At 48.1% G+C, this 11,827-nt stretch overlaps 1 protein-coding gene across 1 annotated transcript; it reads right to left on the minus strand.

Moving 5' to 3' along the window:
* Nucleotides 1-3,955: 3,955 nt before the first annotated feature.
* Nucleotides 3,956-10,901, minus strand: RPS10 (ribosomal protein S10). The gene is made up of 6 exons (XM_061397960.1): nt 10,817-10,901; nt 9,571-9,720; nt 9,195-9,366; nt 7,133-7,210; nt 4,696-4,751; nt 3,956-4,049 (listed from the first exon to the last, which is right to left on the minus strand). Exons 2-6 carry the CDS (start codon nt 9,718-9,720, stop codon nt 4,008-4,010), a joined length of 498 nt encoding a protein of 165 aa, XP_061253944.1. The 5' UTR covers nt 10,817-10,901; the 3' UTR covers nt 3,956-4,007.
* Between the last annotated feature and the right edge of the window lie 926 nt (nt 10,902-11,827).

An 11,827-nucleotide genomic window follows, 5' to 3' on the forward strand; every position in this document is an offset into this window, starting at 1 on the left:
TGAGCGCTGAAGAATTGATGCTTTTGAACTGTGGTGTTGGAGAAGACTCTTGAGAGTCCCTTGGACTGCAAGGAGATTCAACCAGTCCATTCTGAAGATCAGCCCTGGGATTTCTTTGGGAGGAATGATGCTAAAGCTGAAACTCCAGTACTTTGGCCACCTCATGCAAAGAGCCGACTCATTGGAAAAGACTCTGATGCTGGGAGGGATTGGGGGCAAGAGGAAAAGGGGACGACAGAGGATGAGATGGCTGGATGGCATCACTGACTTGATGGACGTGAGTCTCAGTGAACTCCAGGAGTTGGTGATGGACAGGGAGGCCTGGCATGTTGCGATTCATGGGGTCACAAAGAGTCGGACATGACTGAGCGACTGATCTGATCTGATCTGAAGAGGAAGAATACCTTTGTTTACATGTGTCTCTCAAAACTGTGACTAGGGTGGGGAAAGTAGTGGAAATCAGAGCAAAGCTGCAGACAAGGGGCCTCTTAGGGCATTGCACTGGTTCTGGGGGAGGTCCACAGTAGCACGAAGCGAGGAGGAGGAGGAAGGACTGGGACTGTCGAGTATCTTGCAGTCCTGCCTCCACACCCAGCCTCATCACCTACGGCCAGTAGACCACAGAATAATCTCCTGAGACTTTGTCCTGAAAGCCCACTCTAAAATAATCACTGATGCATCCTCTGAGAGCCAAGAGTACTTTATGTTCATTGGAAACTTAGGCAGACCAGGTCCCAGGACAGATTAAACCAATTGCTCTAGCAGTACTCTCAGGGAGATTCCTTTCTCCCAGGTCTTAGAACTGATGAATGCATTCTGAGGCAGACAAGGAGGAGCCTGTAAGCCCACACTGCTATAGGGCTACTCCAGGCTGCATTCCCAAAGCTTGGAGACAGTCTGGGCACAGGTGTCTCTTGTCTCTTAGTCCTCACTTAGCCGGTCTGGGTTCTGGAGACTAGGGCAGAATTGGGGAATTCCTAGGGCCCACACTGCCCTGCTGGAGGCCCAGGCCAGGCACTCACGTAGGGAGGGTCCAGGTGGGCCCTCATGTCTTCAGGCCCAGAGGATGTATCTTTCTCAAAAACATTTTCGTCTCCCAGCATCTAACATAGGCATGTGGCAGCTGCTTCTCGAAGGTTCATTTATTAATCAAACCAAAGTCTGGACTTTTAGAGAAACACAGACGCTTAAAGCTGTTGTTGGCACTCCCTGGAAGGGGACTGTATTTTTCAAGGAAAGGGGATTTGTGTCCATATAGGGAAGTTTGTATTAGGAAAATGTGCCTTCAGCTGTCAGCTTCAAAAATCCCTTAAAAATCCTCTGGAGCCTGTTTTGGTGGTAGCAGTGGTGGGGATTAGCTGGTGAGCCAAATATGGGGCTGGTGGGCAGGTGCCAGGCTTTCATGGGCCTCAAAACCAACCCTGGAAGAAAGGCTCGGTCTTCTCCAAAGCTTCCACCCAGTGATGGATGTGCCTGGGGGGCCTGCGCCCCTTGTACTCCATCCACCTCAAGTGACCTTCTCAGGCACTTGTAATAGCAAATATTTGTTTTTCCCAAACTTATTTTTTAAAAATCTTAATTTTTATTATTTAGTTGTGGCATGTGGGATCAAGTCCCCTGACCAGTAATTGAACCTGAGCCCCCTGCATTGGGAGCACTGAGGTTTAACCACTGGACCACCAGGGAAGTCTCCAAAACCTTAAATTTTGACGAGTTTCATAACCTGGCACCACCTTACATCTTTGTTCTCCAGTCCTGATTGGTCTCACCACCAGCCCCCCACCGGACACATGACCTCTGGGTCACTTCAGCCTTCACTCACTCACCACTGCCTTTGTCTGGACTAACAATTTGCCACCAATACAGTACTTGGTATTATGGTCTCAATGTAGAGCTTTGGTTTTGCTTTCCTAACTGAACAGTGAGGTCCTTAAAGGAAAATTTCAAGCCTTCCCAGAGCATCTATCAGCATCGATCCCCAAGCAGTTTATCAGTGACTATTGATAGGCAGGGGTCACCCAATTTCCCAACATAGGGGGAGAGAGGAGGGAGACTGGCAGGCAGCAAGAACACCTCCAACTGTGGATTTTTATCTGTATAACCCTGTAGATGCCTGGGGTTTTCCCAGAGTGCATGGGTGATCTTGGAGAACACATTCTGGAATGAATTTAAATCACGAGGGAAAGGGTTGGCAAAGAGCCCTAGCTGAGAAAGTGACATTTTAGGGCCAGAAAATCACCAAGGCTATAGAGGAAACCCATCTGCTCACTTGCTGGCCTCGGCGGGAAACAGTAAAGCTGAGAGCTAACATTTCACAGCAGAATCCAGGTTAAACAATTACAAGGCGTGTGAACACAGGCAACCACTTGACATCGCTCGCGCCAGCAGAAAAATTGGATAAAAAGCAATCTTTGGCAAGGCAGCCCAGGCTGCTCTGAAACAGCTTCCCCCAACACTGCCGCTCTGCCAAGGCAAGTTTCTGCTCATTGGTGGTTCAGAATACAAAGTTCACCTCCCAGGACCGAGTGAACTCAGGGCTGCTGTCGGCTGCCACCCTGTGGTCTAAATTACAACAGCCTGTCAAGACTGAAATTGGTGGTTCAGCTTTTAGTTCAGTTCAGTTGCTGTGTCCAGCTCTTTGCAACCCCACGGAATGCAGCATGCCAGGCTTCCCTGTCCACCAGGTCGGTGATGCCAACCAACCATCTCATCCTGTTGTCCCCTTCTCCTCCTGTCTTCAGTCTTTCCCAGCATCAGGGCCTTTTCCAATGAGTCAGTTCTTGGCATCAGGGGCCCAAAGGTTTGGAGCTTCAGCCAATAGGTGAACCGACATGGCTTTGTGGTTGCCCAGCGCAAAACCACTGATGCAGCTCAGCAAACTGCTACCAGTCTCACCTGGCTCTCTCTCCCTCTCCATATAAAGCTGCAGAACCCCACCAATGATCCCCACGTTCCCATACCCCTGAAAAGCCACTTCAGCTAGTCTAGCTGGCTTTCCTTACCTTGGTGGGGCTGCTGGCTGACCCAGAGTTGCTCCTCAAAAGCTGACCCCTGTGCAGGAAGTGCCGATTATAACCATCAGCAGCCCTTACTTGATCTGCAAAGTGAAGCTGGCATCTCACCCAACAAACCTGCCTGCAAGCCCATGCCCCTGGGCCCTCAACACCTGCCCCCTGGCACTGTGCCAGGCAGATGGTGTTTGTAGTGCAGGACCACAGCAATTGTCCCATCAATCCTCTCTGGGTACTTACAAGATGGCACTCTGGTTAGAGGACTCTCTCTGCACTTTCATTGCCCTGGGCCCGGGTTCATTCCCTGGTGGGGGAATGAATTTCCTGCATGCCAGGCAGTGTGGTCAGAACGGGAAAAGGTGACATCTGGCCTCACCAAGAATAAACACCATTCACTCATGTCATCCTGGGTCACCACCAACAAACTTCAGGAAAACAGTGCATTTCCTGTTTTGCCAGAGCCCTGGGACAGCAAGAACTCCAGTTGTCAATTATTTTTCTGACTATGCAGAGATAAAAAATCCCAGGGTGGGGTAAGGGGCCTTCAGATGGCTGGGCAGTCCCTTTGGGATATTTTCGTGTGTTTTTCTGTTTCTTATAAACCCCGAGCTCTGAAGATTAGTAATTCCAGCACCAACTGAACAGCAGCTTTCCTACCAGACAGAGCCGAGCCAACACTGTCGGTCTGGTCAAGACGCTCAACCTTCCCACAACCTCCCAGAATGGTGACCACACTGGACAGGGCTCTACAGGGAGCAAGTGCTGGAACAGGGAGGGCCCAGGTCAAAGCCAAGCACTACAGCTCGAACAGCAACGAGTGATGTCACCCTGGAAAATGACAATTCCCAAAACCAATCTGGTCCTGCCCCACTTACACTCTAACCCTTAAACCTGAACTATTCCTGTTTAGGCTAGATAATGCAAACAAAACAGGGCACACAAGATTATTTTCTTCTGTTTACAGGTTTATTCAACACGAAACAATCCCTTTCAACTTCACTGAGGTGGCTGACCACGTCCACGACCAAATCCGCCTCTCTGCAAGAGAAAGTACATCAGCATCAGTGGTGTGCCGGGCACCGGGCCTCATCATCACTGCAGAGGCTCCCGAATGTAAGGGCTTGGGGATCCAGCCTGCCTCTTACAGACTCTGGGGTCACCTTTGTAAACTGGGAGTGAGGACCCCCATTCTGGGGCACATGGAAGCACCTAGCAACAGGACATGATCCTGTGTCACCATATACACTTTCCCACAAAGCAGACCTAGAGAACAAGCATGTCCCGTCAAGAGCTGCTCAGGGGCAGCAGCTGTCCTGACAGTGATACACCATGCCAGGGCTGAACACTATACTTGGATTAATTACTCTCACAATTAGCTTGAAATAGGTATGACCACCAGCTCTACTTTATAGATGGGGAACTGGGGTCTAGAGCCTGCTCAATCTCCAGTGTCCAGTTCTCAGCTTAGTTCACGAAACTAACCCAGGGGGTAACGCTGACCATTTCTGAACTATAAAATATGACTGTGCCTCATGGAGTGTTGATTTGTGAGATTTCCAGTAATTTCTTTCTTTACAGAAGACTGCAGGCTGTGCCTGAATGTAAAAACCTATTTGGAATGTGTGGTTAGGACATCCCTGAAGAAGCAGATCCAAAGGGTTGAGAGCAAAAGGGGGACACTTACAAACTGGAATTCAGTTGCTGACCCAGCCCCGGCCTCGGCCTTCTTGTCGGCACCAGCTGAAATGAGAAACACAGATTTAGATGCATCAAATGGTCTGATCTACCATAGAACAAAGGCGGACAAGTGACCCAAGCCCATCTTGCAAGAAAAGTCATGTCAACAAAGAATGAAGTACAAGCAAATTACACCCTGCAGTGGGGAAACATCTTCTGAGCCACCTTTGCTCCCGAATTCTCCTGAGCAAGACATGTTTCTAAACTCACAGCGCGAACTATTGCCTCCTCCAGGAAGGCTGCCTTGACCACAAAGTCGGGACTATATGCCCTTTCTATATGGCACTTCCTATCACTGAGTTACTTCCATGCTTCAGACCAGCACCCAGCTCACAGAGGGAGCTCAGTGACGGGAGCACTAAGAGGTGAAGGGTTCACAGAAACAAAAAGCAACTCTACTATCACCAAGGGAAAGTGGCAAACAAGATGCAAGATCCAGGACCGCCCTGCTCTATACAGCAGCCACCAGTCCCAACTGAGACGTGTGCAAAACACCACGAGACTTCAAGACTCGAGAGAACGCAAAGTATCTCACTAACGCACATATTAAAGTAACAGTTTAGGGCTTCCCTGGTGGCTCAGTGGTAGAGAATCCACCTGCCAATGCAGGACACCTGGGTTCAATCCCTAATCCGGGAAGATCCCACATGCCTCGGAACAACTTAGCCCATGAGCCACAGCTACCGAGCCTGTGCTCCAGAGACCGTGTTCCACAACGAGAAGCTACTGCACCACAACTAGAGTAGCTGCAGCTGGAGAAAAGTCCGCCCAGCAGTGAAGACCCAGCATGACCATAAATAAGTAACTTTTTAAAAATTAAGGTAACATTTAAAAATATACTGGAATTTAAAAAAATTTAATATACACTAAACTTTCTATAAAAATGTACAATTCACATTTGAGGGGCAGGGTGGTAGCAGTGGCAGGGCTAAATCAGTAATTCATATCCAAATCGACCCTACCTCTGGCCCAAGTCAGACCACACCCACTACAGGCTGCTGCCTACTCAGCAGCAACCCCCAACCAGCGAGCCACTGTATCTTCCCATCTTCATACCTGATCATGCCCATCTCCCCCTGAAATGCTCACTTCCCCACCCTCCACTTCAGGACCAACTGTCACATCCTCTGACCCATTTCCAGTGTACCATGACTTCTAAAAAGAGCAACCACGAACTTTCTCTGAACCAAGAGCCCGTCTGCTGGAGGAATTCTTTCTTAGAAGTATTTAGTTCAAGTGCTCACTTCTATCATTATTTCACATCTGAAGAATCAGGTACCACAAGTAGGAGACAACAGTGAAGTGAAAGTCATTCAGTTGTGTCTGACTCTTTGTGACCCCATGGACTGTATGTAGCCTGCCAGGCTCCTCTGTCCCTGGAATTCTCCAGGCCAGAACACTGGAGTGGGTTGCCATTTCCTTCTCTGGGGGATCTTCCCCAGGTCTCCTGCCTTCCAGGCAGATTCTTTACCATCTGAGCCACCAGGCAGGAGTAGTAAAAGTATAAATTCCCTTTTATACCTTGCTTTTATATCACAAATTACTACTTCTGCAACAAGGATAGTCTCTTTAAAACAAGCTGAATCCCTCCCCACCTTATTACAGAGTAAAACCTCAAGTCCTACCATGGCCCACAACTACAAGACATCCTCATCTAACACTCCTGCCATCTTGTTTGGACAAGCCAGACGCCTTCCCCCAGGAGCCTCACTACTCCCAGATGCTTGCTTCTATCTCACTTTGACAGGACCTTTCCTGCAAATCCTACTGGAAATTTCAATACCTACTCCCCTGCTTTAATTTTTCCCTGTGGCACCCACCGTGGACATGATTATACGCTTATTTTTGCTTATTCATCTCCTAATACCAAAATGCAAGTTCAAGAGAGAAGAGCATCTCGTCTTTTTATGTACACTACTACCCCCTAGCTCCTAGAATCGTGTCTGGCATAAACCACAGGCACTCAATGTATCTATTGTATGAACAGACATCTGTGGTTCCCATCAATGGGAATATCTGCTATTTAAAGAGAAAATTTTGCATTATTTTGGCAATAAAAAGAAACAAACGTGATTGGGCCCTGCCCTCAAGTAACTTACCACACAGGAACACAAAACAAAGAAAAGCATGTTGCTCTCCTGAAAGTTTTCAGTTTTGTTCCAGTTAAAGGTCTTTAAAGTGTTTTGTGTCCCCAGCTCAGACAGCGTCCCTCCTAACCCCCCACCCCCGCAGAAGGCAAGACGCACAATGGACTCCAGATGGAATGATCTGAGATGAACCCAAGGACCTTCACTGGTCACCTTGGCATCTTCAAGGGCCGAGCCCCAGGCGGGGGAGCATCCTGAGACTCCACCCCAACACCAGACCCACACTCGGATACTCACGGGGCACGGCGCTTCGTCTGTAGGTGTCTCTGTCGGCTTCCCCTCGAGTGAGTCTTGCAGGTCGCTCTCCCTCCAGCCCTGCACAGATTAAACCACAGTATGAACACAGGGAAACACAGGAACTCTGCTCCTTTCAGGTCAGGAAAATTCAAAACTGCTCTCCACTTTCACTTTGCAAAAACTCGGTTATGATGCGTTAATGGGACAAGAACTCCTACACCCAGAACTGTCAGCTAGATACTTGCCATCAGTGACATTCTGACTCCTCAAAGACCTACGAGAATGCACATCCTATTAAAATGTTATACATGGCAACCCACTCCAGTATGCTTGCCTGGAGAATCCCATGGATAGGAGTCTGGCAGGCTACAGTCCATTGGGGTTGCAAGAGTTGGACACGACTTAACAACTATACCACCACCACACCTGCAAAAGGTCTGCTTTCTTCTATTTCTCAACATAGATTTTCCAAATATCTGGCAAATAAAGAAACCCAGTCATTTCTACAAACATTTGAATAGCCAAAATTCTGAACTTGACCCATCTCTGAAATAGAAAACTTCTAGTGCAAACAGGAAAGGAGTCACCATAAGCGGCAAGCCTTACCTCCAATGTAAGTATATAAATAAAAGCCACCAAGATTCCTTTAATTCTGCTCAGGCTTTGCCTTATACCTCACTAGGCTGTGAAACGTACATATTAAGGCAGATTTAAAAAGCGACAACATTCTAACACTGGAAGGTCAATCTAGCATTCTCTCTACCTTGTTACTCCACAAAATTATCTATAGCATTTATATGATTTAATAAAAGAGTGATTCCAAGGTCCAATGAAGAACCTTTGCTCTACACATATGTAATCCTACCTAACCAGTAGAACACCCTCGTGAGTTTTCATAAAGAATACAAATTCCTGAGCTCCACGACATCTTTCCAGGGAACCTAGGCAGTCTGATGATCATGTTTTTAGTAATCTCTGCATTTCATTACTCAAACTCATAAACGGCTCCTCTGGTACAGGGTTTTTTTTTTTTTTTTTTAAAGAAAATAAGGGAACCATAAACTTGACAAATGCCAATTGTGAGCCAGCAATGATCTCAAGTGACAAGGTAACTTCCTGCAAACAGGATCCTTTCATAGTGTTATTTATACATGTGTGTGTATACATACAGATATATATGTATATATACACATACACACACTCTCTCTCTACATCTGTTCTGTCCTATTTGGCTTTTGATTATTTTCCTCCCATTGCCAAGAAACTCTTTTCATTTTTTTCACGTGTGGTAAACAGCTTTGCTCTGGACCTCTTGAGGGATAAACACCTTGGTTTACTTGAACTCTCAACACCCTACCACATGTATCTGGCCTGTGTTTAATACCACTTCTTAGGATGGCCTGAAGACCTGTGTTCAATTCCATTCAAGGTTCTAGAACTTGACTTAGATCTTGCATGCCAGAGTACCCCAAAAGCTGATTCCACTCTTTCACCCATTCTGGATCCTGTGGAATTCATGCAACTAAACCTCGAGAGCAAACAAGTGGGGTCTGCTGCAAACAGGGACTTCTAAGATGACAAATACATCTACAAGTCTGTGGTCCAAGGCCATTTTTGCTGGTTAGAAGCAGCCATCTACAAAACCAGAGGGAGCACACAGCTCGCCTGAAAACTGAAGGTGTACATGCTCAGGATGAAATTGAATTCTATCCAGGCGAGAGATGTGCTTATGTGTACAAAGCAAAGAATGACACTAATTCCTAGAGGAAAAGCTAACAAGACCAGAGTTATCTGGGAAAAAGACAACCTGTGCTCACGGAAAACAGCGGCATGATTTGTGCCAAATTTCAAAGCAGTCTTCCTGCTACGGTCATCTTTAAAAATTTAAACTTAAACAAGTATGACTTTGTTCTCCTGTATTTAAAAGAAAAAAAAAAGTTGATTCCAATGGTGATGTATTAGTAAGACCACCTCCTGGCCCACACAAAACCCCAGCATTTCACCTCTCCCCCCAGAAAGATCTTCAGAGGATGCCCTTGCAGACATCACGTGAGCACTGTACCTTTGGGCCTTGGCCGGCCAGTCTCAGGACGGCTGCGGCGCAGGGTGGCGGGCACGATCTCAGGGGGCAGGTGGAGGTAATCACGGAGATACTGGATGCCCTCGTTGGTGAGGTACCAGTAGAAATGTCTCCAGGCAAACTGTTCCTTCACGTACCCTCGTGACTTGAGAGACTGTAAGACAGAACACCACTGTTAAGACAGAACTAGAGGCTTGAAGCTAGGAAGGCAGTGCAAACGGGAAGCTAAACTGCACAGCAGACGAGCTTCCACGGTGTATCTACCTTACAGCCCTTTAAGGTAGCAGGCGGCACTGGGAGTCCTGACCTCGCCTTGAACACCAGTGGAAAAGCCCCCCTCCACCCACACCCCAGCTACCTGCATGGCTTTCATGACGTGAAGATTGGGCACATTCTTGTCTGCTAGTTCCGGGTGCTTGGGCATGTGGACATCCTTCTTGGCCACCATCACCCCCTCCTTAAAAAGGAGTTCATAAATGGCAATCCGGTTCTTCTTAGGCATCAACATCTGCAAGAAGGAAGAAATCAGCAAGAATACTTCTGAGCACTGTGGCCAGAGCCATAACCCAGTTCATCACCCCTTAAGACTGAACCCACACACAAGAGTCACTATCCAACAGGTAGAAGTCTCAAGCATACCGAAGAACATGCAGGAAACAGGAATTTAAACCCCTACAAACTTAAGCCCAACCGTCACTAGTTCCCTCCTCCACCCTCAAAAACAGGATTCATGGAGAAGTTGTCTGCACTTTAAGATAAAACGAGGGTGGGGCTAGGGGGACATTCCCACCTGATTTTCACTCTCACAACGCAAGTATAAACGGGGCAGGGGTCAGACCCTTATAGTGAAAGTCACTCAGTCCTGTCCGACTCTTTGAGAGCCTATGGAATTCTCCAGGCCAAATACTGGAGTGGTCTCCCGCATTGCAGGCAGAATCTTTGCCAGCTGAGCCACCAGGGAAGCCCAAAAATACTGGAATGGGTAACCTATCCCTTCTCCAGCGGATCTTCCCGACCCAGGAATCGAACTGGGGTCTCCTGCATTGCAGGCGGATTCTTTACCAACTGGGCTGTCAGGGAAGCCCCTCAGACCCTACACCCTCGGAGTGTTTGGGGCGCATCAGCAACTGTACCTAATGCTGAACGCGCGCGGCGGTGCCTTCTGGCGAGCGAGAAGGGGCCAGAAGCCTGTCGATCCGTGACGGGTCTCTGACCCCAAAGCAAAATGTTGAGGCCCTCACAGCCCACCCCTCTACTCCTAAACCAGAGCTCCATGGCCGAGCAGGGAGGCAGTTCGGAGGGTTCTACCCCGAAAAAAAGAAAAAAGCGTGAGGAAGGGACACAGTCTCCCCAGTCTCGCCCGGACGGTCCCCGCCACTCTAGGGTTTCATCTTCCCCTCCTCCATCCGGACACCAATCTTCGCCTGCCAGGGCCCCACTACTGCCCCCCAAGAAATGCGCTTCTGGGCCCTGCCTGCTCGGAAATGGACGTGCGGGGAGCGGGAGAGGGCCCCCGCCACCCTTAACCCGGCGAGGCACGACGGCGGCGGCGGAGACAGAGCCAGGATGGGGGCCGATGGCACCGCGACGCCGGAGAGACTCACCGCGACGGTTGCTGTGTCCGGGGCCGGCGCTGGAAAGGAAGGGGCATGCGCGGAGCGAGGCCTCTTCCGGGCTGCCGGGCCCCGCCCCTTGTCAGGACCCGCGAGCTGCCTGGGGCGGCCTCGGCGGTGCCTGAGAGACTGGCGGCCCGGGAGCCGGCGTGCCTCATCAAGAAATGATCACTTTCTTGCCTGGTCGGGTCCTTTAGAAACACGCTACGTCTTTATTTTCTCCGTTTCCCACCGGTTAATTTAACTTATTATTATGTAAGGAATATATGTTCTTTGAGCAGGGAAAAGGAAATACCCTGCCTACAAAATAACAGTGACGGCAATACCAATAATGAAAGAATAAAATTCCATCAACCAGTGAGTCGCTATTAACCTTTTGGTATGAAGTGAAAGAAAAGTGTTAGTTGCCCAGCTCAGTCGAGTCCGGCTATTTGCGACCCCGTGGACTGTAGCCTGCCAGGCTCCTCTCTCTGTCCATGGGATTCTCCAGGCAAGAACACTGGAGCGGGTCGTCATTCCCTTCTCCAGGGCATTTTCCGGACCCAGGGATCAAACGTGGGTCATAGGAAATGTATTTTTTGACAAAACTGGGATGATTTGTACGTATGTTGTGATACGTATGTTGTACGTATTTGGAAACCTGTTTTGTTTTTTTTTTCTTTTACAGCTATATCATGAATCTCTCTTCAAGGTAATTAATACCTACAATTTTAATGACTATGTGATGGATGATTTAATCAACAGTCTGTGATTGGATATATGTATGTATATATATTAATCCTTTAATGTTATAACTAATGATGCCACACACTTATCTGCACACTTGTCAGTCTCTTTAGGACAAAGCCTTGGCAGTGTAATTGTTGAGTTACAGTGTTAGCGCACATTTTTAGGTTTTTGACACATGCCACATTCACTTCTGGAAGGCATTATCAGTTACATTCTGGTCAGCAGTTATTAACATTTTCTTACTGACTTGACATTATTCTCTATGTATTAAAG

Source organism: Bos javanicus, chromosome 23, assembly GCF_032452875.1.
Source record: "Bos javanicus breed banteng chromosome 23, ARS-OSU_banteng_1.0, whole genome shotgun sequence".
Classification (NCBI taxonomy): Eukaryota; Metazoa; Chordata; class Mammalia; order Artiodactyla; family Bovidae; genus Bos; species Bos javanicus.

Coding starts and splice junctions, on each gene's coding strand:
- RPS10 (XM_061397960.1), bottom strand. CDS start 9,720: ATGTTGATGCCTAAGAAGAACCGGATTGCCATTTATGAACTCCTTTTT. Junction 7,211..9,194: donor TGGCCGGCCAAGGCCCAAAG/GTACAGTGCTCA, acceptor TAATCTGTGCAG/GGCTGGAGGGAGAGCGACCT. Junction 4,752..7,132: donor CAGACGAAGCGCCGTGCCCC/GTGAGTATCCGA, acceptor TTCTCATTTCAG/CTGGTGCCGACAAGAAGGCC.